Source organism: Apus apus, chromosome 2 (assembly GCF_020740795.1).
Source record: "Apus apus isolate bApuApu2 chromosome 2, bApuApu2.pri.cur, whole genome shotgun sequence".
In the NCBI taxonomy this organism is placed as follows: Eukaryota; Metazoa; Chordata; class Aves; order Apodiformes; family Apodidae; genus Apus; species Apus apus.
The window spans coordinates 69,833,584-69,859,597 of NC_067283.1; the positions used below are offsets into that span (position 1 = coordinate 69,833,584).

The 26,014-nt window shown below is 41.0% G+C and overlaps 1 protein-coding gene across 7 annotated transcripts in view; it reads left to right on the plus strand.

Moving 5' to 3' along the window:
• Positions 1-9,451: 9,451 nt before the first annotated feature.
• Positions 9,452-26,014, plus strand: part of ECI2 (enoyl-CoA delta isomerase 2) — a 28,447-nt gene continuing 11,884 nt past the window's right edge. The window contains exons 1-4 of one of the 7 annotated variants that reach the window (XM_051609890.1): positions 21,360-21,411; positions 21,879-22,068; positions 23,548-23,607; positions 25,585-25,747. In XM_051609890.1, coding sequence (XP_051465850.1) covers positions 25,625-25,747 — 123 coding nt within the window. In that variant the 5' untranslated portion in view covers positions 21,360-21,411; positions 21,879-22,068; positions 23,548-23,607; positions 25,585-25,624. Of the gene's footprint in view, positions 9,644-21,355; positions 21,412-21,878; positions 22,069-23,547; positions 23,688-25,584; positions 25,748-26,014 lie in introns of those variants that run through there. The other 6 variants (XM_051609887.1, XM_051609891.1, XM_051609889.1 and 3 more) reach the window with 6 other exon arrangements.

The following is a 26,014-nucleotide window of genomic DNA, read 5'->3' on the forward strand; positions in this document are numbered from 1 at the left end:
AATTACACACTAAGCAGCCAAAAGGCAGCACATGCATCCTGCAGGCTGGATGCTTATTGGGCCAAACTGGGATTGCTGAAGTGCTGAAGTTGTAGAGGTGCAGTCCAACACAGACAAACCCATTGTTTAAGCACTTGTAGCAGAACGCTCCATCTCTCAATATGCCTGCCTCAGCTCCCTTTTATGATCCAACTGCTTTTTGTCTATCATTTTGCAGATCCTGGCCTGCAGTGAAAGGTTCCTATGAGAAAAGAAATGGCCTAGCGAACTCTGAGCTGGTAACAACCTTGACAGGTATAAACAGAGGGCCAAGTGGATGTGCATAACAGCAGCTGCCCGCCGATGTTAAAGAACATGGAGCTCAGCCCAGCCACAACTCAGCCCAAAATGGAGATAAAGTAATAACAAAACAGATAAACAACAGAGTTTGCTTGGCGAGAACAAGACCATCATGGTTTTTCCCACTGTTTTCCTTTCATTCTCCAATGAGAGATGTTAGAGGTATGGCTAAGGGTTAAATGACAGCAGTCAATCCACTTTATTCTATAAAAGCCTGGTCCCATTTCTGATAAAAAGTTTTCCATACACTTTCCCCGGGAAGTTGCTGGACTTCTCGCGGGGATGCCTGCCAGAGAGACTGATTGTCAGGAGTTGCGGTCCAACCAAGGACACCTGGCTGTGGCCTGACAAGGGTGGGAAATACTACTCATTCACTGTCTTTATTAGTAAACTTAATACTAAGTAATCTTCTTTATTAAGTTTGAGATTGTAAGATCCTTTAAAGATGATGGTTGATATTTTAGGCCTAGTATGGTATTTGATAATAAGTAAGCTGCCAGCATTTTAGTGGTTAACCTTTGTTGCTTGATTTAATTATAAGTAGTAAATTCACTGCTGTTAAACCCTTTGCATCCTAGCTGCACTTCTGTTCATATGTCCCAATTTCCCTACATTTTTACTGTACTCATGCCTCTCATCCAGAATAATTAAAACCCCCATGGTTGTATGCAATACATTTGATTACTGCAAATACGCATTGTCTGTCATCCATCCTGCCTGGGACACCACTCTAAGTTTATGCAGCCCTGAATTCAGCAGCTTGGTAGGAATCATTAGATAGTTGATACCTTTTTCACTAATCTTCATGTTTTAGTAAAGCCAGGCAGAAATGTACCCCAGTTGGACTGTGGTCACTATATGGAAAGTGATACATACTAACCTGGTGAAGGAACTAAGTCTTACTAGATGTACAGATGTAGTCCAAATATAATTGTGTCAGCAATAATGCCATCTTGAATAGTGACTATGATCTGAGCTGTATCAGCTCCAATGTTTTTGTGGAGAGAGCAAATAAAAATGGGAAACTGGTCCAGCTAATGAGTTATCTTAGGTGAGTTATTTTTTAACTGGATCGGTTCTCTGGTCTGGTTTGCTGACTGCCCATACAAATACTGGTGTTGGCACAGCACAGTGGGCTACGCAAGGGCGAGCACAAACAAACAGAGGTAGAGATTGCTGCCATTTACAATACATCAAGGCCCAAAGAATCCCACACATGATAAAAATGTTTACCGTGACAACTGTTTGCTAGAGGGTAAAGCTCATGATGTGGTCTTCTGCTTACTGGGACCATTCATACTTTTACTTTCCTCTGCCAGCCAAAAAAAAAAAAAAGTGTAGGAACTTAATATCTTTCCCTACTCCTCTGTCAACTTTTGTTATAACATGCTAATAGATGCAAATTACTATTGCTTTATGACTCTCTTCCTAGAGGAGCAAGCTAACAGCCACATTTATATCTACTTACAGAGAGAATTTCTGCGATAAGAGAGTAAAACATTTTAGCAATGTAAACAAGCCCAAAGCAGAAAGTATACCAACTCCCTCAGAGACTACAATAGAAAGCAAACCAAATCCCTCAGAGGTGATGTATTAATGATTTAATGTCATAAGTTGCCATAACAAAACACTGCTGCTGAAATAAGCAACGCCTGTCAGGCCCCTTTACATCTCCCTCCTTAGCACTGACATGAGTATGCATTCAGTCGTGTGACGGAAAGGATCAGGGGTTTGACTTGGGTCACAATTGGCCTTTATTCATTTACTTAGTGGATTTTGCCTGGTTAACTGTAACTCAGATAAATTCCTTGAACTGGTTTCATGGCCACAAAAACAGTCATGTCAGCAGAAAAGAAGGCATAGGAGTGAACCAGGATGGACTGAGGAAAATAGAAAGACTGCTCCTTTCTGTAGTAGTGTTTGCTTATGCTGGATTAAAGTTTAAACTGCGAAATGATGGGCTAAAATGCCATTTGGTTTTTGTTTGGTTGTTTGTTTTTATAAGTGAAAGTACAAAAAGCAAGAGTGCCAGTTCTTTGGCAAAAGATTCTAAAGACCCCACAGCCAACACCTGCATCCTTTAGTGGCTCTGGAAACTAAAAAGGATTCCAATTTAGGAAGATTTCAATTCCTTTAATAAACAACAATTTCATTGTTAGTTGATTCACATGTAAAATAAGACTCCTGTAACCATATCTCATGATTGAACTCCTGCCAATAACATGTTGGGTTTTTTTCCCAGGTGTTCTTATTCTGAAAAGCAGATTCAACCACCCAACAAACCATTTTAAATGCATTCACATAGTACTTTCTCAATTCCTGCATTTCACAGATTATTTTTAAGTGGATATCTTTCCAGTCCTGGCAAACAGGGTATGATATAGAATCACTTAGGTTGGAAAAGACCTTTAAGATCATTGAGTCCAAGCATTAACCCTACTCTACCAAGTCCAGCACTAAGCCATATCCCCAAGTACCACATCTAGATGACTTTTAAACACATCCAGGGATGGTGACTCTACCACCTCCCTGGGCAGCCTGTTCCAATGTCTGACAAACCTTTTAGTGAAAAAGTTCTTCCTAATGTCTAGTCTAAACCTCCCCTGGTGCAGCTTGAGGCCATTTCCTCTTGTTCTGTCACCAGTTACTTGTGAGAAGAGACCAGCACCTACTTCTTTTTTTACCTCCTCTCAGGTAGTTGTAGAGGGTGATGAGATCTCCCCTCAGCTTCCTTCTCTTCAGACTAAACAGCCCCTGTTCCCTCAGCCGCTCCTTGTAAGACTTTTTCTCAAGGACCTTCACCAGATTTGTTGCCCTTCTTTGGACACTCACCAGCACCTCAATGTCCTTCTTATTGAGGTGCCCAAAGCTGGACACAGTGTTTGAGGTGTGGCCTCACCAGTGCTGAGAGCAGAGGGACAATCACCTCCCTGGCCAGGTGAGCACACTGCTGGCTCATATTCACCCACTTACCAATCAGAACCCTGAGGTCCCTTTCTGCTGGACAGCTTTCCAGCCATTCTTCCTCACACCAGTAGTGTTGCATGGGGTGGGGTTGATGTTGAACATCATACCACTGATCTCAGTCCATTGATCTAGTCTGTCCAAGTCCCTTCGTAGATCTTCCCTACCATCAGGCAGATCAACACTCCCTCTCAACTTGGTGTCATCTGCAAACTTACTGAAGGTGCATTCTATCTCTTCATCAAGACGGTTGATAAAGATGTTAAAAAGAAGTGGTCCCTACACTGAGCCCTAAGGAACACCACTTGTGACTGGCCACCAGCTGGATTTAACTTCATTCACCACCACCACTCTGGCTGTCCAGCCAGTCTTTTAGCCAGCACAAGATGAGCTGGAACAAGCCATGTAACGTTTCACAAACAATTGTAGCCCTTCAGATCAGCAGCATGGGAATGGATACTTTCCATAGATGGCTAACAGGAATTGCAAATCTACAGTGTATTTCAAAACATACAGACCTTTCAAAAGCTAAATATATAAACTTGCTGGTTACCAAGTAAACCTCCACAAAATCTCTTTGAGGTTCTTTTGTATGTTATTTCCTAAAAAAACCCTAATAAATAACTAATTGTAATTGTACCTGTGTTTCTATTCTGGTTAAACGTCTTAAGAATCATATTCCCATGCAGTAAATGTTTGTTCTATACACGGAGCAACCTGCTGAGGAAAGTGTAGCAATTTCTGAGCACCAACACATTAGCTACAGAGAGAAGCCTCAAAACAATATTACAAAATAGATTATTTAAACATGCAACAGTGACTTGTAAGAACAGCTTAGCATTGGTGATAAGCAGCACAAAAATTATTATAACTACAGAGCATATATAGCCTTCTCCTGTTTTACTGGAAGCAAATGGTGAATGACCAAAGTAATTAGGAATCTGCCTGTCGTCTACCTAAGGAATATTGTACTAGACCCTGCACAACACAGACCCCTCCTGTAGCTTTATTGTGAAGAGATCAGAAAGGCTGTACAGTGAAATACTGACAGAAAATATTGAGACACAGTAGAGCACATCGTGAGAACTAAGCAATAAAAATACGTGACAGCTGACTTTAGGGCACACTGGAGGCAAGTTCTTTAACAGTGGCAAAGCACCTAAATAATGATGGCACTTTCCACACAGGAGGCTTAGCCCTTCAGATCCTCATTTGTGAAAATATTTCAGTGAGGTAGGCCTAAACTTGTAGTCCAGCTCCTATGTTATTAATAAAAAAATGTGTTGTCCAACTGAATGCTGAGAGTTTTGGAAAGATTCATAATTCAAGACAGCGGGGAATATATTTGTATTAACAAAGGATAATCTGCAGCTAGATGGGGTAAATTAATTTGCATTCAATTTAAAAGAACTGCAATGATTTTGAGTATCAAGGGTTTTTTTTGAAAGAACACTGTTGCAGAGTGTATGAGGACAGAGACAGCCCAAGGCATGTACCAGTTGGTCAGTGAAGGTGATTAACGAGAATTGTGGAATAAGAATTCAGTATTTTAGAACTGAACTAAGGACAATGGTGCAAAAAGGCAATTCATCCAGAATTACTGATTGCCTGAGAATGAACCGGAAATCCAGCCAAGAAAAGTGTAGTAGGGCACTGTATAATCAGTTAGCTGCTAATTAGAGCTCATGTTTACATTTATCTGCTGATAAAAATCTCTGCTTAAGTAAATGGGTCCAAGTCTAATTTCTTCCTGGGTGCCAGGGACTGAGCATACCTTTCATACTGAGATAAGAACACAGCCTACATAAAAATTCCTCCTCAAACTGGCAACCAGTCACAAGTGGGGTCCTGCAGGGATTGATATTGGGCCCAATGCTGTTTAATATCTTCATAAGTGACCTGGATGTTGGGATCATGAGCACCCTGATGAAGTTTGCTGACAACACCAAGATGAGTGGAGAGGCTGACACTCCAGAATGGAGAGCCACCCTCCAGGATGGCCTAGACAGGCTGGAGGAGTGGGCTAGCAGGAACCTTATGAAGTTCAAAGGAGAGAAGTGTAAGGTCTTGTACCTGGGAACACATAAACCCAGAAGCACAGTTCAGACTGGGATCCACCTGGCTGAAGAGCAGCCCTGTGGAAAGGGACCTGGGGGTCTTGGTGAATAACAGGCTCAACAGGAGTGACCCGTGTGCTGCAGTAGCAAAGAAAGCCAACAGGATGCTGGGCTGCATCAACAAGGCCATCACCAGCAGAGATAAAGAAGTGATCATCTCACTCTACTCAGTGCTTGTCAGACCACACCTGGAGTACTGTGTTCAGTTTTAGTCCCTGCTCTAGAAAAAGGATGCGGACAGGCTGGAGAGGGTCCAGAGAAGGGCCACAAGGATGATCAGAGGACTGGAGGACCTGCCATATGAGGAGAGGCTGAGAAAACAAGGATGCTTCAGCTTTGAGAAGAGAAGGCTTGAGGGAGACTTCATTACCATGTTCCAGTACTTAAAGGGTGGCTACCAAGAAGACGGAGATTCCCTATTTACAAGGAGTCACATGGAAAAGATATAGGGTAATGGGCACAAGTTGCTCCTGGGGAGATTCCAGTTGGACACAAGAGGTAAATTTTTCACCACAAGGACAGTCAACCACTGGAATAGTCTCCCAAGGGAAGTGGTAGATTCCCTCACATTAGTCAGTTTTAAGTTTCAGCTTGACAGGGTGCTGAGTCATCTCATGTAAACTATAGTAGTACCTAGAAAGGTTGGACCAGATGATCCTCGAGGTCCCTTCCAACCTGGCATTTTATTATTCTATGATTCTATGAAAAGAGGTTTCTAAAACCAGGCTTACAAAGATGTCTGTGATTAATGCCTTTCGCTAACACTGTAGTGTCCTACACTGTAGCAGCAAAACTCTGAAAACCCCTCTTCCACATATCTGAAATGGTTTGTCATCATCAGTGCAAAAAGCATTACAATATTATCACAGACCTAAGGCCTGCAGGAGGTATTGGACTGAATTTCAAGGCAAAGGGGAACATATAATCAGGGTAACTTTCTGTTAAATATGTATTCAAGTTCCCTGTAGTGATAATGCAAAAGCATTTGCCATGGAAATTAAATTCTGAATAATAAAGAACCCTACACATCTGCTTCCTGGATAAACAATTTCTACCAGAAAGAACAGCTGCCTTGTCATGGTAAAGGATGACAAATACTCAACTCCTTAACACTGAGTTATGTTCAGTGACATTACAAAAAGCTTATTTCAGAAAACCTACAGGAAAAACTGGCAAACAGCCAACATAAAGATAGCAAAGATGCAAGAATTATCATTACAGCAAAAAAAGATTATTGCACTGGTCAGGTTGTAGAATGTTTTGCAATCTTGAAGAAAACAGAGATGCAGATGCTACAGTGATCACCTTGATATATAGGAATCAGCTCTCATGATGTCAGCATTATTAATCCCTTCCACTGCGAAATTATATGAAACACTTTTGCTCAGGCTTTTATTAGCATATCAGAGAGCCTACAATTATGCTGAAATACAGTACAGGTATGGATTACAACAGCCAAACCACTTGTTCTGCAAACAAAACATCAGGTCTGAGAACTTACTACATGATTTTGTGTTTTGCAATAAAGGCACAATAGTTTCTTTAGTATACACATAGCTTATAGTTATTATGACAGGACATACATGGTAAAATGCACTTACACACGTATACAAAGGGCCAGAACAGAAGTCTGTAACATTAAGCCACATCTAAATCCCACCCTGTAAGGTATGTTACTCTGCTCCCTCAAGATCCCTCTTCTAGGATTAAGAATACATTGCAAAGAAGAAACAGTTAAAAGCATGCTAAGAAAATAAGCAATATCACATATGTAAGGAAAAAGTAACATCACCAATACACTAGAAAGATGTTAATGTGACATGCTATTCACAAAATGCTTTTTTAATATTTTGGCTCAACTGAGCAGTCAGATTAATGTTAAGCAGTTGAAAGGAAGGCACGAGAAGAAAAAGGAAGGACATCTGAACGTATTGGCTTCTAGAGACAGACAGCAAATTGTACTCGTGTAGACACAATACATGGATTGTGATATGTATCTTAGCCAGGTTATCAGGAAAATAAATAGCTGAAGTGACTATTTGTCTTTGCTTCTCTTTGGTGAGCACTGGATACTGCTGGTGTCTGTTTTTAATCCCTATAGTATATAATCCATCTTTAAACCCAGAGATGCCTTTTTGCTGTCTTCAGGTAAAACTGGAAAATGTTCATTCATTCTCAGAAGTTCCAGTGTGACTTCATTAAAAGGGCAGGCCTATTTAAACTCACATAACATTCAATAGAAAGAAATTAGGCAAAATAGAATCTAAGATATCTAACCTCAGATATTTAACAGCAAAAGCTTACTGCCAGCGATATTGGGTGAGAAAGAAGCTCTCAAATAAAGCACAGATGCTGTGCTTTGTATTCACCTGCATAGAGGCAACAGAAAACACACTCTAAGAAACTATTTTGCCTTAGAATTTAAATGGGCGAGCTGGGTCTAATGGGTCTTTTTCATCACTGTTACTTCTCTTCAACTAAGCAAATATATGTTATGTTTCTAAATGGGTAATAATTTAAAGGCAAAGAGAATTCAGGACAAGTGCATTTTTTTTCCTCCTCATGTAGCTTTTAGACAGTAGCACAAAATGCGAAGCTGTACTATTTTGAACTAAAGGAAAGAATATGAGAATTTTAAGCAAGATTTAAAATGCAGCCAGGAAAAACCCTTCATCTTACCATTTACAATAAAATGCTAGAGAGGGTATTGTCATTAGGGACTTGTTTTTCAAACAATAAATCTGAAGCAACTTACTAAATGAGTTCTCTAGGGAGTCCTCTCTAGAATCATTACATTAGTGCTAACAATACTACTACAGTAAACTTTCAACTTATATTCATTATATTACATTTCTGTGATGATTTTTCTGGCCTTCTCAAACTACAAGACTAAAACTGCTTTGTACATAAGGTCTCAGTAAAAAAATAGTGTTATTTGACAAAACAAATGCTAGCATTTTGGAGTTAAATTCTCCTCTTTCTTATTGGCAGAAAGCCTTATTCCTGTATCTCAGCAAAATTTAGCCCATAGTTTGGTTTTATGCATTCCAAATATCAATTCTGTCTAACAAGGTACATACTTGAAAGCCATGAGTTTTGCTTGATTAGGGCTAAGTAAGGATATAGATCAATAATACAGTTCATGAATGGCTGTGAAGCACTTATCCTTGAGGGACATCTCCATGTCTTAAATGCATTTACTTTCGGGGAGAGGAAAAAACCCAACAATCCACACCAGGTGGATTCATCAGACGCGTCTGGAAAAGAGACTGAGAGAGCCGAGTACCGTGAAGATCTTTTCAGCACATGATGGAACACAGAAATATCCTTCCCAGTGCCAAAAAGAAAATAAATACACCCTCAGGAGCTGAAGCTGAAAGACCAAAACCTTAGCAAAGTGATATATTTTAAGTGAGATGGGGCAGACACTGGCATTTATTCCACTTTTTCATGGCGCTAACCCTGCTGAGGACCAGACACGCAGCAGCCCAGCAGCTGATTCACGCGGAGAAGCAATGGCACAAACGTTTTTAAGAGCGACCTAGCGCGCAAAACCAGGAAGAGAATACAAGTAACAGCTCTGATCAGTAGAATCATAGAGCAGTTTGGGTTGGAAGGGACCTTACAGATCACCTACTTCCAACTCCCCCGCATGGGCAGAAACACCTCACACCAGACCAGGTTGCTCAGAGCCCCATCCAACCTGCCCTCGAACACCTCCAGGGAAGGGACAGACACAACTTCCCCCGGGCAATCCATTCCAGGGTCCTCACCACCCTTCGCGGTACAGAATTTCTTCCTCGTGTTTAGCCTAAATCTACCCTCTTCCGGTTCACAGCCATTCCCCTTTGCCCTACTGCTGCGTGCCCTTGCAAAAAACAACAAAAAAAAAGCAATAACGTGTGTGTCGGAAGCCGCTTTCGGCGGGGGCCGGGCCGAGCCCGTGACTTTTGCCCACGGAGGGGCCGCGGTCTCAGATCCCCTCACCCTCCCTAGCCCCGCCGGCACCGGCACCACCGCCTGTCCCCTCTCTGCCCCCGCAGCGCATGTTCCAGCCTACGGCTTCAGACCGGCAGGGCGGGATTTGCCGTCTCCTCCTCCTCCTCCTCCTCCTCCTCCTCCTCCTCCTCCTCCTCCCGCCCTCCTCACTCGCCCCGTGCGATGGCGGCGCCGGCCCTGACCTTCGCTCGCAGGCTGTGCTGGCGGCCGCTCGGCGAAATCAGGTGAGTCCCGATCGTCCTCCTGCCATCCCTGCGGCTTGGGGGGGGGGGGGGCACCTGGCGCCGTCCTGCCCCGGGGAGGGCCCGCTCGGCCAGCCGCCGTCCCCGCGTCGTGCTGCGGGGTGAGCGGGCGGCAGCGGGCCCTGGGCCGGCTGCTGGCTCGGCCCTGGCTCCCTCCTGCCCGGCGGAGAAACCAGCTGCCCTCCCGCCTCGGCTCGCTTGCCGGAGCGGGTTCCCTCTCTCCGTCCGGCCCGTACTCCGCGGTTGGTGCGCCGGGCGGGTCGGGGCTGTCACCCCAAAGCCGGGGAGGTCACTGCCGTGTCGTCCCCCTCCGGAGTGTTGGGAGCACGCTGCGGAAGGGGGGAGACCTGCCTTGCTTGCCTTCCTCAGGCAGCGCTCCTGCTCTCACGTTTCTGTCTCCTGAGGCCAGTGTTTCGCCACCGAATTGCTTGTTGGTTAGGCGGGCGTCAGGCCTCCGAGACACAGAGGAAAACGCGCGATTCGGTCTTTTCTTGTGGTTGCCCTTCCCCCCTTCCCCCATCCATCCTATAGAAACAAGCTTAGTGATGTGTCCAGCTAACTAAGGCTTCTTGCTGAAGTTACCCGGGCTTTCCAAAGAGCGATGTCGTGTCTCCTGCAGCGTGTCTGTGTGTCCTGCCGCCTCGTCCCGGCTGGCGGTGCGGGTGGTGGCATCAACATACCAACAGGCTAAAGGGGACTGAAAAATGGTTGATTTTTTCTTAAGCTGGTGGCTTGCCCTTGCTCATAAGGCCTTCTTGATTTTTGCTTGTGCCTTGAATACTTCTTGCTTACAGTAAATGTCTTTACTACAGTGTCTGCTCTTCAGTTTGGGAGACAGCAGTCTTAAAAGTTCAAGTTCACCTCTATCCAGGCTCTTGAGTGATGTCCCAAGTCTCTTCTTTGCTTCCCTGCATCATCTCATGACAAGACATCTGCATGTTTACAGCCCACCCACATGGCAGGAGCTCAGGTGTTACTAAGTCCCAGTACAATAGGCTCTGATATTCTCATGCTGAGCAGAAGACACTCTTGCCCCTTTACTTTTTGCCAGATTTCTTCCTGCCAGGCCCTATTTCTGTATTGCAGCAGCTGCTTTCCTTCTCTTTCCTGCTGTCACCCCCAATTCAATCCCCCTTTACAAGGATGAAGACTGGATTTTTGCAGTGTTGCTTACAAGTAGTATTTCAGACTGTGTTCTTAAAATGCCTATTTGCTAACACCCCTGAGTCTTCTGTGGGATTGTACCCAAAATCTCTGGTGCTGGCAGGAGAAATTGCTTTTATGGCTGAAACTTTTGCCCTGGTGTTAGGATTTGCCTGAGCTGGCTGTGAGCCTCCTGATCTGGGGCGTGGCATAGGCAGCAGGTGTCCTGCAGCCTCCTGAACCTCTGTGTTCACCAGCTTCACCATCCTCTAGCAGTTGGTTGGGAATACATCCTGGCACATTGACATAGGGTTGTGTTTTATCCACAGCACAAAACTCGTACCCTGATCCCACACAAGGGAGGCCCTGTGGAATATGCATTCAACTCCCTGTTGCTGTCTTACATGGGCTCTCTATTTTGGTTTTAAGTCATGCCTCTCAGTGTCTCAGTCTGCACTAGCTTGCCTTGCTCAGCTGTTCCCTATTTCCTGTCAGCTGGCCAATATTTTTTTCTGTGACAGGTTTCTGTTTCTCAGCACTGCTTGGCTTACTCTTTGATTCTGTAGGTCTTGAGGACCTACTCTGCTCCTCCTGCTTGAGGTAACTATATTTATCTTTTCAAACTTCCCCTAGGTCAGGGAAGGGGTCTAGTTCTACTTGATAGTTGTGAGCCAGGTTGTCTTGCCCAGCCCATGACTGACTGTGAACCACAGATCCTTGCCTGATCACCAGAAAAGCAAGCAGAGCACATAACTGCCTTGATGACATCCAGGCTTGGATGAGAAATAGTGTGACCAGCAGAAGCAGAGAGGTGATTGTCCCCCTGTCCTCAGCACTGGTGAGGCCACACCTGGAGTGTTGTGTCCAGTTTTGGACACCTCAATTCAAGAGAGATCTCAAGGTGCTGGAGTGAGTACAGAGGAGGGCAACAAAGCTGGTGAAAAGCCTGGAGAAGAAATCTTATGAAGAACACTTGAAGGAGCTGAGAATGTTTAGTCTGGGGAAGAGGAGGCTGAGGGGAGACCTCATCAATCTCTACAACTACCTGAAAGGACACTGTAGAGAGGTTGGTGCTGGTCTCTTCTCACAGGTAATTAGTGACAGAACAAGAGGGAATGGCTTCAAGCTGCAACAGGGGAGGTTTAGACTGGACATTAGGAAAAATGTTTTCACAGAAAGAGTGGTTAGACACTGGAATAGGCTGCCCAGGGAGGTAACTGAGTCACCATCCCTGGATGTGTTTAAGGGTCATTTGGATGTGGCGTTGGGGAAATGGTTTAGGGGAGAATTTTGTAGGGTAGGGATGATGGTTGGACTCAGTGATCCCAAGGGTCTTTTCCAACCTGAATAGTTCTATGATTTTTAAATCTGTTTTCAAGCTTAGTCTTTTCTGGTTTGGTACAAGTCAATAAAAACTTCAGAGAGCTTGTTGTCTTTTTCTTACCTTTTAAATTTCTCTTTAAAAACAATGAAAAAATGATCTCTTCTCTTGAAACTTTGCCAAATTTGACATTTTCGGTAACTTTTTTCAAAATTCTGTTAAAATCCACTTCACCTGCTATTGTGACTAAGTTAAATTTCAGAGTCTTTCTGAGTTTCTGACTGAGAAAGGGTCTTCATACCACTAATGAATAGTTTTTTCTTTAAGGGTTGGGATTCTGAAACATAGCCATTAGAGTAAACTCATCTGCTGTCTTTTGAATACTGAGCCAAACTAGTCAATGAAAATGAAAAACTAAAGATCTGAATGGAAAACTTTTTCTGCAAATACTAATGTTAATTGAATCAGTTACTACATCTTGTTTGCATATGCTGGTTTCCCAATATGACTTAAAAGACAAAAAGCAGTGGTGAAATTATTGAACAGTGTCCAGAAAAGCGTCTTTATAAATGTATGTCCTTACTTAAGCACCTTAAACTGTTTCAAACAGAAATACACACTGCAGTTAAAATCAACAAAAATGAAATCCAGAGCAGCAGGCTCACTAACTGTATGTATTTGAGCTGGATTTGACACTTCACAGTTAATATCAAGCCAAGGTGTTTGGAAGTCTTGGAGATGGATTGTCTTGGAACACAGATTTCTGTTGTAGTTAATTTGCTTTGAAGCAGCTGTTCATTGAAGTCATTGTGACCTTGTCAGCTTTGTATGCTTAAGTCCATGATCACTAGGTAGTTCTGTAGCAGCTTTGCTGATGAGTTAAAAAGAATCTGATAATGTTGAATGCAAATAAGGTGATGATTAACTACACTTTTTGTCGTTCAATTTTGCTAAGCTTGAACAGCCATTCTCTCCATAGTGGGCTCTCAGGTAGCTCCCACTTGACATGAGGAACCACATTTTCTTTCTGCCCTTGCTTTTTAAGTTTTCTGTCCCCATCATAAGTTAGTTAGGAGTTTCTCAAGGAGAATGTAAATACCTTTTCAAATGTTTGGGGTTTTATTTTAATTTAATATGGTGCTAGGAATTAATTTTGAGCTTTTGCTAGGTTGAAGATGCTGCCTTTGAATAGTACCATTCTAAGAAACTATTTATTTCTTTTCCCTTGTACTTCTTCCCCTGTGCAAATGATGTTCTGTCTGCAACTGTAGTCTAGTGAAGAGAGCAAGCAAACTATTCTCCATTCTTGCATAGTAGTCCTCATTCTGATGAAAATCAGTCTGTTTATTTGGAGCAAAATTTTTGGAACACCATGTGTATGAAGAAACTAAAAACACTTGAATGTCAGGAATTCAGAATTCATAGTGCAAAACATGGCATTCTACCTGGGCTTGATAAGCAGACTTAATTAGCTGTAATGAAGCTTGTTTACAGGTACCTCCATTTATAGTAATGCCAAAGACCCCAGAGGTTTTGCTGATAGTTGTCTTTGTTAGGGTAAGTACATACAGAAGATTGAACCAGTTATGTCAGTATCTTCTTTTTTCTACTTTATTGTTGTATTCAGCATAAGAGTATTTGAGAGTTTTTCCCTATTTCATGACTACTCCATTTTCAAATAATAATTTAAATGTTGATCAGTGTAAAGTAATCTGCTTAAAACTATTATATGTAGATGTTCAGTTCAGATTGGATGTTTCTTCGTTATTCTAATGTAGTAAATGTGATGAGCCCCACTGATTACAGCCAACTTTTTTCTTGTTCCCTTGAAGTTCATTGTAATAAAATTCAGACTGTAATTAGTAAACTCGAGCAAAAACTGTGGGATAAGATGTTAAAGTTCTTGTTAAACCATCCTTTATTTCACAGAGAAACAGATGCTCCTCCAAAAAAGAGAAGCAAAAGCTCTCTTTGGAATGGGTTCTGGAAGGCTGCTTTTTTCCATCACAACTCACGCTTTAAGTCACTGAGTAAAGTGGTGCTTGTCTGTTTGACTTTGAAGAGGTCTGGCAGTGATTAACATGTAACAACTTGATAATTTGCCAACATCCTGGTTTTTAAATCATCTTAGCCATAGTCTTTTATCACTGAAAGCAATTAAATTGAAGAAAAAAATAATCACTTAAAATCCTCAGACTAATATTTTATGAGCTAATGTTTTTTTAATATGAGTGATATTAAGTAATGCAGGTTAAGTAGTGTCAAAGACGAAACCAAAAGTATCAGCTAATAACTTGATTATTTTGTTCATAAGCTACTGACCTTTCACATTGACCTAAATACCTACAGAGAGGGTAACAGCACTAGGCAGCAGTAAATTCAGTAGGTAGACAGATTTTGTTTGTGTCCAAATCTAGATAACTTATTTAACATTTTATACTGTTGTTTTGCCATGTGTCTGAAAGCTACCTTTTCTCTGATAACGTGGAGTAATACAAGTGGAAAGTTTTGTGATCAAGTCAGTAAACAAAGCCTATTTTAACCAAAGATTAAATGAAAAGTATTACTGTATTAGTTTAGAAAAAAGTAAACAACTTTGTTATCTGACCACGTAGTTCATTGTAGCTTTTTTACCCTGGTAGTGCAAAGCCATACTTAACAGGAAATAAAAAAAAAACACCCCCCCAAGCCCCAGAACTTTCTTCCTATCTGAATATCCTTTTAACCTGCTCACAAAAGTGTTATTTTCTACTGTCATGTGACTCTCCAGAAGGAAAGGGTTTTTTTCCCCACTTCTCTCATTTTCCACCTTAACCTCTTCCCCCCCTCTCCTCCCATTTGTTTTTTTCCTTTTGGAGAAGGAAGTCACATGAGAGTTGGACCTTGTAGATTCTGATGTAATTGTTGATATATCTCATAAGAAGCTCATAGTGTGCTTTGCTCTGTAAAAGATATTTACTAATTTTAGGCAGTCAGTAGTTTGGGGAAATTTTTTTCTGTTGTGATCTTGCAGATTGATCTATCTGATTGGACCTCCTGCCTCCAAAGACTGGATGTATACATTTATCTCGGCACTGTTTTTGTCCTTGAATGTAGATTGACTTACAGATTGAGTCTGACAGCTGAGAATTTAAACAGTTACAGTTCAATAGCAAGTGTAGTCTTTCTATTTTCTGTGTCCTCGTACAGGTCCTTCTGATTCCTCCCCTGAAACAGACTCTGAAGGCTTTCAGATGAAGCCCAGAAGAGCTGTAGCTTCAAAGTCTAGTCTAGAGATAAGCTGTTAAAGGTAGTAGCCCACTGTGTACTGCTTCAATATAGCTAGCAGGTAAAATGTGTTTCTTTTTGCAGAATGGCAGACTATTTGAGGTTGGAAGGGACCTCTGGAGATCATCTGGTCCAGTCCCCCTGCCCAAGCAGGGCCAATCAGAGCTGGTTGCCTGGGACCATGTCTGGACAGGTTTTTAGTATCTTCAAGGATAGAGACTCTACCACCTCCCGGGGCAACCTATGCTAGTTCTGGGTCATCCTCACAGTAATAAAGTATTTCCTTGTGTTCAGGAGGAGCCTCCTGTATTTCAGTTTGTGCTCATTGCCTCTTGTCCAGTCACTCATCACCACTGAGAAGAGATTGGCTCTGTTCTCTTTACACCCTCCTTTTGGATTTTTAGTCCCAGCTCTCCCAGTCTCTCTTGATATGCAAGATGCTCCAGTCCTTTAATCATCTTTGTGGCCCTTCACTGGACTCTTTCTGGTATTTGAGTATCTCTCTTGTACTGGGAAGCTCAGGACTGGACACTGTATTCCAGGTGTGGCCTCACCCATGCTGAATAGAGGGGATTCCATTCTTAATTAGGAATAAAAATTATTTCTTGAGGATTAGATTACTGTGTTGTATGGATTCTTTATTGATTCTTTGGCCCTCCAAAAAAGTGGCTATGTTTTTTTATAGTAATGTGCTCTGAGAATATGGTGCAAGAGTTCTGTAACTTGTAGAATGCACAATAGTTCTTGAATAACTTGGTCCTCAGAAGCCAACCATTAAAACAGAGTAAATTTTTTATTTCAAATATGCTATAATTTTATAACATTATCAATATGCTTTTACAATGATTACTGCTTCGCATACATCAGGATAGCAAGCTTTTGTGTTGTTTTTCTTAGTTGCCAGTAAGATGCTAGATCAAACGTTTATTCTGGGGAAAAACTTTCAAGTTGTTTGGGTTGTCATCTTACTTTCCCAGACCAATAGTTCTTCATAACCTTCTACAATTACAGCAGAAGCCAATATGACTCTATATGTGTTGCATCCCCACTTAATAACTGCCACAGTCCAACATGAGCCTCTGACCTCTGTCTTGGGAGCTGCTGCTATAGGTGCAGCCTTCAAAATTCTATGATTGAAGCTTTTTACAGTGTTTTAGTAAGATGTGACTTGAAGTCCCTTAGAAAGTGTGTAGCTTTCATTTCTAAAAGTGACAAACATTCTCAGTGTTTTCTTTAATATGCAAGACTTAGTAGCGTGTCACATCTACAAGATCAATCATTCTCTCATAAAACTAAGAGCAAGATGTATTCAAGAGGGTATCTAAAAAGAAAGTTATCAGTTGAAAAATGATAATTTTTTTCAATAACATTATTATTCATAGAGCAGCTGTAAATTTTGCTGTGGCAGAATTTTAAGTCTTGCATGTGTGTTGCAGCTTTAGCTCTTAGCCCAAGTCACCATGAGATTTTTATTGAGTAAATTGGCCTGGGTCTTTAGAGGACACCTGTAAGTTTTTCTGGTTTTGGGTGCTGTAAGTAGTGCCAAAATCAAGAGCAGTGTGCTACTTTGTGTTTAAACCTAACTTGTTTAATTCTAAATTATTGGAAAAAAATCTGCATTTGGACAGGACAAATACTGCTTTGTCATATAGCTGTCATGTTCAGTATTCTTTGTGTCCGTCCCCATTGTATCTAGATGTCATGGATTTAGGAGGGAAAGTGGGCTTCAGAGAAGTGGTTTGTCTTCATTCACTGGTTCAGCTGAACTAGCAGGGGCATCTGTGGGTTTTCTAATGTGGATAGGGGCTCCAGCAGCTGGTTGTAACCTTGGCAGAAACCTACAATTCTTGGCCAAAAGACCTTAACATCGAAGTGTGTACTTTCTTGCTTTCCATACAGTCAGCAGGATTTGCCCCTGGAGGCCAAGCAAAAATGGCTTTTTTCATTCTCCATTAGCAGTAATGTTATTGTGAGTATTTGTTCGTAACTGTTTTGTTAAAGTCACCTTGGAAAAGGATGTATAAAAAGCTATGTGAGTTTGTTGCTCTCCAAATCCTAAAATCATCTTTGAGTGATTCTCGGCAAATGTCACATGTGTGATTATGGCAGCTCTGTATTTTTTTTTGCTAACATTCAAGTTTATAAATTTCTAATGTGTTTCAGAGGATATCTGTCTGTAAATGTTCGTGCTTGCAGAGCTGTCTTACATGGACTGAGGATGTACAGGGAATTCTCTTGTGCCTTAGTCATTCACCATGTTAACTTAAGTCTGCTGGAAATACAGAGTTCTTGCAGAGGTTTCAGGACATGATCCCATTTTCCCTCCCAGCAGCTGTGATGAGAGAATATTAACTATACCTATATAAAGCACAAAGAGCTGCCCATTTCAGATCTCAGTGAATGGTAATCTAGATCTTTGATTCTTAGCTATTCTTCAATATTGGAAAAAAAAACCCCACAACAACCTATTGAGCACAGCTGAGCCTCTTAGACTAAACAACAGTGATTCAGCACTTCAATTTGCCAACACGTCATTATCTTTCAGTTTTTATATGTCAAAACAATGTAGGAGTGTAAAACAGGAAAAGCTGATAAGGATTTCTACACCAAACTTGTTTTTAGAGAAGCTATTTAAATGTTCTAATGGAAAGGAGGAAATTATTTTACTTCCATTTCTTTCTATTAAAGCAGCAGTAAGTTAATTGGTTATAGAGTATTTACACTGATCTTTTCTGCTAGCTAGATATATTGGCAATACCAGAATGCTAGGAGCATTCCCATTATCTGAGAGCAATATATTTTAGTTACTTTACACTTGCTGCAGTATAATGGGCTACTACCAGGAACTGCTGGTATAGCAGGGAGGGATAGTTATTTTCTTATGTTTTCTTTGTAAACTGGAATTTGGTCTACGGAGCCATCAATACCTCCATGTTATCACCATAATTAATAAAACTTTGTATTTTCACAAGTAAACCAAATACATTATTTTCTAGAGAGTAACCTTTGTGGTGATAAGACTTCCTTAGGCTACTGGTTTTTGGTCTAAGAGGTGATGTGCTTGTTATGATGGATCTTTGCAGGAGCCTGGTGAGCAGTAGCATTGTTTTACCAAACAGACCTGTGAATTAGTTCTTGCTGCATAAAGAAATAAAACAAGTCTGGTTGCTAAACTGATGTTAAGCTACTGCTATCCTTCTGTGACCTGCTGACTTGGATTACTACTGGCTACCTGCCCTGGTGCATGTTAGCAAGTGACAGCAATGCAGGGCTCAGCAGACTGAGCCTGTGAACTTCTGTGGGGAAAGTACAGGCTGCATGCACTAGTTACTGCAAATTAGTTGACTTTTTGATTGTAAGGTGAGAAAGTTGCTGTCATGAAAAATGTGGGGTTTTGAGCTTAACTTGAAGGAGTAATTCAGTTATTTAACTCTTTCCTTTTATTGTAGTAGCCAGATACTAGAAAATATGCTGGTTACTGAAATTTGAACAGACAAAAATTGTTAGAGGCAGTCTCTGTTTCTCCATCACCTGAATGAAGACTTCATTTCATCTGCCCATGGAGGATCTTGAAAGAGGTGCATACAAATGACAGGAAGTGCAAGTTTTCACATGGCCAAGAAGGCCAACACCATCCTGGCCTGCATCAGAAAGTGTGACCAGCAGGACCAGGGAGGTGATCCTGCCCCTCTGCTTGGCCTTGGTGAGGCTGTACCTCAAGCACTGTGTGCAGTTTTGGGCATCAAAGTATAAGAAGGACATTGAGGTGCTGGAGAGGGTGCAGAGAAGGGCAAACAGGCTGGTTAGGGGTCTGGAGAACAGGTCTTCTGAGGAGAGGCTGAGGGAGCTGGGGCTGTTCAGCCTGGAGGAGGTTGAGGGCAAGACCTCATTACTTTCTACAACTATCTGAAAGGAGGTTGTAGTGGGGCACGTGTTGGCCTCTTCTCCTTGGTGTCCAGTGATAGGACAAGAGGAAATGGGGTCAGGTTGTGCCAGGGGAGGTTTAGGCTGGATATTAGGAAAAATTTCTTCACAGAAGAGTGGTGAGGCATTGGAACAGGCTGCCCAGGGAGGTGGTGAGGACACTGTCCCTGGAGATGTTAAAAAACCAGATAGACACGGTGTTTCGGAAGATAGTTTAGTCATTAGGGGTTGTAGGGTGGATGGTTGAACTTAATGATCTTGAAGGTCTTTTCCAGCCTTGATGATTCTGTGGGGTAGTTGTGGAAGCAGATGCAGGCTTTTTCAGCATATAAGAAGTTGCAAAGGAACATCTTCATATGTCAAGTATGGTTACTCCAGATAAGAGAAGAAACTTGAAAGGACAAGACTAAAAATTAGCAGCTGAAGTAATCTGTCAAGCTGCAGTGTATGACCATAATGAATGTCTATTTGGGCCACCTGCAAATTAAAATTCCTAATGATTTCTGTGTTAACAGCACAGAGAGTAGCTTCTTCTCACTTGGCAAAATAAAGTGAAGTACAACTTGAAATCTGTTGCATGCAGAAAATACTACAAGTGAATATGGAGAATAGTAATATTATTTTCGTAGTTACAGAGAAAACCATGAAATACCAGCACTGCTACCACTTTGCTTGTAATTAGTTGAGTATCAGCCTTTCTTTTTCCTTATTTTAATCCTCTATTTAGAGATTTTAATATGAAGCCTTCGGAGGGGAGGTGGGGATAAGAGAAGTTGATGTCTCAGCTTGAATATCTTTTTCCAGATGGTCCAGTTATTTTTCTCACAGTTACAGTGTATATACAGGTTTCTATTTCTCTCACATGCGTCATTTCCTAACGGTTGTTGCAACTGCCAACAAAGGCAACCTTTCCCACCAGCACTGCTCCTGCATCCCATGATGTAGCTGAACTAATGGTCAAGGATTGCTGTTCCTTCTCCAGATCCTTTTCTCCTCTGTGGAGAAAAATCAAGATAATTTTGAGGGAGAGTCAAAATGGGAGAAGTGCTACTGAAAGAGTGGGACTGTAGCTTGAGACTCCGGAGCAAGAATACTCCATGAAGATGTGCCAGCAGGCAAGAACCACCCTGGTCACCTTGCCATGGGGGACTTGTGCTTCCTCTGTTGTGGCTGTGTGTGTTCCAATAGCGGGTGGACAGGGAGCAAGGAGGCCCCATTTGGTAGCTCCCATGCTTGACTTCACAGCAGCCTCTCAGAGCAGCAGTTTCTAATGTTGGAGTAAACCAGGTGAAGCACCCAGGACAGATTTCAGGATCCTGAACCTTGTAGAATAGTTGAGGCTCAGTCTGGTGCCTCAGAAACAGTGATGGGCTGGACTGGGCAATGAGTGCTGGCTTGTCTTTGCAGGGACTCTGGAGAGGCCTGTTAATCAGAAGCTTAGTTTAGGTTATAACCAGACACTCGGCACCTTGAGGCTTGTGGGAATTGATTGCTTTGTATCCTAACTAAAAAACTAACCAACTGATACAGTTATTTGTACAGCAGCACCACCAAAACTGTATTTTGTTTAATTTTCTCTTACATTTGAAAGAACATAAGCAGTATTGCCACCTTATGATGTTCCAGGTTTGTGTGAAATGGCAAAGGGGCATTTACTGTGCTGCTCACCATTCTGCATGAAGAACATGTGGAAAGAGCAGGGCAAAAGAGCACAACACATTGAAGTAATGATCATGGCAAATAAGAGATGGTGTATGTGTTATCTGAAGTATTACACATTATGTGCAAAAGTTATCCACATCTATTAAACATAGATTTCGGGGTTCAGCTGTGTGACACTTCAATGTACTGCTTGCTTCTGTCTGACAACACTTCTTACTCTATTTCTTCCTTGTCTGTCTGAAGCTAGTTACAATGATATAAAATTTTCCATTTTCCATTCTGTCAGGAGTTTTAAACCCACGTGTTTCTAGCACCACCCGCTGCTTTTAATCCTAATAGGATTTTTAACTGCTTTTGTCTGTGCTTTATTTCCCCAGGATCTACTAACGTTTAAAAGAAAACCTTTATTAAGTAAATGGAAGATGGAATTCAGGTATATCCATCCTTTTCTTTTGCTGAGCATGTCTGATGTTTCATGTACAAAGAGAGTCTTTCGGCTTCTATTTAGTCTTAATAAGGAAACTGCTAAATTCCTTTAAAAGTTAGAAAGTGAGCAGCCAGCATTGTAAAAAGAAGTTGACATTTTTAACTCTAGGAAAGTTATTAAGTGACAGAACTGCCCTGTAATGAGGGGCTTCACATTTTTTGCTGAGGAGTGTGAGACTACTTTCAGTGTAACAACTTTTAAAATCTTAATTAAGAGCCTTATGTTTGAATGGTTATCAGGAAAAGAGACATGTGAACAAGTGTAGTGAACAGGATAAATGACAGGCTTGCAAGATATGAAGAATGAATGGGAACAGAAAGTTGTCCAAAGGCAGGGAATAAATATGAAGTGATTGTCAGCCTGGATGTTTCAAATTCAGGCAGTGATGTCTAGGGTTTATTTCTTTTTTTCAGAGTGTACCACTTGGGAACTACCAAGTGAATGATCTTGCAGGAGTGCACAGGCATTTGTCATGGACTCTGGCTTCTCTGCCAAGTTGTGACTCCTCTTACTTCTCTCTTTCTGGTGGAAACTGGCTTTTTACCCAGCTGGGGGAGGTTGCTGGGCCCTCACCACTCTTCCATGGGACCTGGTACAACAAAGGTAATTTATAGCAGTAGGACAGCGGCAGCTAATTACCCACAAGGTGCAAGGCAATAAAGAGAGGAAGTTTTGTTCAGAAAATAATTTAGCTTTGTTGCAGGATATACAAAAAAGGGGCAATACAGAGAGGTTTTTTATTGCCTTTCCTGGGCTTTGTTTTCTGCTTGAGTTGAAGTGCAGTTCAATACCAGTAGTTTTGAGATTAGGTGCCAGGCTCTCTGCCTGCCTTGTGTGGTTTCAGCAAGGCTGCTAAAATGAGGCATGGGTTTGCTCAATGAGGGAGTAAGAAGGAGTCAGTGTCACAGCAAGGGAGCAGCAGATGGAGTTAGGTCCTCCCTGTAGTGGGTTACAGCAGCCTCTTCTGCTCTGCAGTATTGGGGACTGTGGTGTGGCATCACTGTGTGGTCCCCAGAGATGGCAGTGCTGTTGTGTGTGCTGACTGGTGGCAAGTCATCTCCTCTACCCTCTTTATGTGATCTGCTTGGGGTCAGGGAGCTCTGCTCCTGCTGTTTGTGTATCACTCAGAAGAATGAGGTCCTTTTCAAGATGGATAAAGTTAAATAATTGAATTTTTCCCTTGTGTTTTCGTCCTTTGTTATTTGAATGGAAAATAGTAGCACTCAACCTAGCATGTCGAGAACTGGTCCTCATTGCTGATGTTGAAGTCATCAATATCCTGAAGAGAACTGAGCTACAAGCAGCAAGGAAGAACTAAAGAAAAGAGGCCACTTTTTAGAACCAGACTTTAATAAACAGCTAAGTTGCACAACCTACTGTTATGAACCAATAGGAAAGGAAGAAAAGAAGAATGAAAGATAAGAGTATTTTAAGTGAATAGATTGTGTTTTACTCAAATATTTTGTAGATAAGAAGTAAAACTGGGTATAAGCAAAGAGCAAAGGAAAGTAGCTCTGAGTCTGCACTTATATAAAAAAAAAAAATTCCACTTTTCCCTAGTCAGATTGGCTTTTTCATTTACCTAATTGTTTTCTTCTCCCCTTCTCACTTGTCCACTTTGCATCCATAATAAGGAAGAGAACTTGTGACCTGCTAAATCCCAAACACCCTTAACCGTGAATGTGTGTACATACCTCCAGACCAACTGCTGTGCTGTTCCCCTCTCCCCAACTATCCATCCTCTTGTTCATTTGTGGTTGCTATCAAACTGTGTATAAAAGAGATTCTTAAAGCCTATTTATATTGTTGGCTTCATCCTGGCTCAAACCAGGACAACTATTTAAAACATTGTGTGAACATAGCCATTTCCTGATTGTCAAACACGGTGTAAATCCAATTCTTCGTTTTTAGGTGCTGAATCCATTTCAGTGTAGTCACTGCCTAGACTGACAGAAAAATATAGTACCAGGTACATGGATCATCCTGAGAACAGCAGCACTCAAGTAATTCCAGTCATGGCTGAAAAAACTGGAGGGGTGTGTGGGAAAACTACAAAAGAAACTGCCGTTTGTCTTCCTGCAGACTCATTTTCTTCTTCCTGTAAATGTGATTTGAAGACATGCTTGGGGATAGGACCTGAAAGTGAGTGTCATGTTCTGTGACTCCAGGACAGACTAAGCAAAGAAACTCAGTATTAAAACCTTGCATCTGAATCCATTTAGGTACATATATTTTCCTGTCAAAGTGCTTTTATTGATGCTGGAGGTAAATTTAGCTGAATAACCTCCCAGCTGGTTAAGGGATAAACTTGTTAAACTCTGACACAGTCTTTTGAATACATCAATTTACTTGAATGTTAGTTAAACTGGCAGATGGTTTACCTGTGTTTGCCTGGGTGCACTGCTGTGTTAATAAAGGTCTACAGTTGATCAATTCAAGTACAATTACGTTCTGGTCCTGCAGGCTTTTTTGGTAGCCTATTCAATTTTTTTTATTGTTCAGATTGATTTCTTTTTACTAGAATAAGATTTTGAAGCAGAGTCTGGGATTTTCTTTTTTAAATAATTTCTGCATATTACAGAAAATATTATTTGTCTTTCATTCAGACTCGATAGCCCACCCCCCTCCCTCAAGAAATACCAGAAACTTAGATTTTGTTAATACAGAAGGACTGTAGGACATAAACCAAATTGATCTTACAGACATTTTTACAAGACAACTAAAAGCTTCTATCTGCATAAAATAAAGAGTAATAAAATTGGACACAGTTGGCATTCTTAATGCTTCCTGCCTGCAACTTTAGGCTTGGAACAGAACATAAATTTTATTTAAGAGTATGACAAATGAGAATGTTTCTGAAGTAAACGGTGCTATTGAATTTCTATAAAATTCTCATTAGGTGTGTATAAAAAGGCAGAATTTTCATGTTAGTTATGACTTTAAAATGCTGATTCTATCATTGAAATATTAACAGATTAAATTAATGATTAAGCATTCAGTCTGCATTTGCGAATTTTTCAAATGTGTGACTGGTTATGAAATCTATAAATTATGATTCTCTAACATGACAGCTGTCTCTGAAAGACACAACGGGGCAAACTGGGATTTTTTTTTCTTTTTACTAAAATAGAGAAGGAATGTCGTTACATAAACTACTAACATTTTTTAAAATAGTAAAAAATACTTAACATATATTGCAGTTTAACCAAAGAAAGCACAGACAACATAAGCCAAAATTGTTAGACTTCTTGGCTTTTTATTCCAATTTTTTTTTTAAATGAACCTGCTTTTACAATGTGTTACAGGGTTGAGTTACATTTGGTTCTTTGGTTTGGGGGTTTTCAGTTGTTTGTTGGAGTTTTTTGGGGTTTTTTGTGTTTTTGTTTGTTTGTTTTGTTTTTTAAATTTGGTTTAGTTGTTTTTTTCACTGAATTACTTTACTTTTTTTTCCCTGATAAAAAGTTCTTCTATAATATTTTGACTAACTCTTCTTGTTTCAAGTGTCTACAAGCTGTTTTACAACCAGTCCTTTTCCAAAGTATGTTTTGAACTTAGTCTTCACTTACGCTGTCCTGATGGGAGAACCAGGCTTTCAGATTTAAGTGCTTTGAGAAAGGGCACAAACTTGAAAAGATCACAAAAAACAGACAGGCTGCATATTCCTTATAATTTGTAGACATTATAAAGCTGTTAATGTTGCATACAGAGATTGAAACCATTAATAAAAATAATCTGTGTTTCTTATTTGTTTGTCATGGACAGAACCTGTTAGGTTCCAATTTATTCCAGAAACAGCAAAACGTTAGTTTACCACTACTGCCATTTAGTGATCTTTATATATTCATCTGGTATTTTACTGTATAGCTTCTTTGACATTTGGCAGCATTAAATCTAGTGCTTTACATGCCACCAAAGGTTGATTATGTTGCAGCTAAAACAACCTTCTAGTAGTTTTTAGTACATTGCTTTTTGTTGCTTTTTTTCCTGAATGCAGGTACAAATATTTAATGTTTTACATTTACTTTAAATGCCTTAAAAAGCAGCATATTTCTTTCTCTTCTAGTCTTAGAGAAAAACCAAGCAATGAGATCTTTTTTTTTTTCCCCCACTTACTCACAGGCAAGCACAAGCTGTTTGCATTCCAGCAACTCACCTGCACATGACTGCAGCCACCATGCAAGTCAGCCAGAAAGACTTTGAAAAGGCTCAAGAACAGCTGAAGCTTTTGAAAAAGGATCCTGGGAATGAAACTAAGTTGAAGCTCTATGCTTTGTTTAAACAGGTAGAGTTGACTTATTTTGCTTCATAAGGGGCATTTATAATCTGACAGGATGGACCTGTAGAATATTTACTTAAAAGATGGGATGTTCAAATGCGTTGTGTCAAGCACTCAAAGTCTGTTCTTGAAGTGCCAACCCTGCAAACCCTGCCTGAAATTGGAGGGAATCCAAACTGGTTTCATCCTATAAATCATGCTTTGAATAGAAACCTTTATTCAAAAACATAGAGCCAAATGACATCTATTGTGTTATGCTTTCCATGTAATATA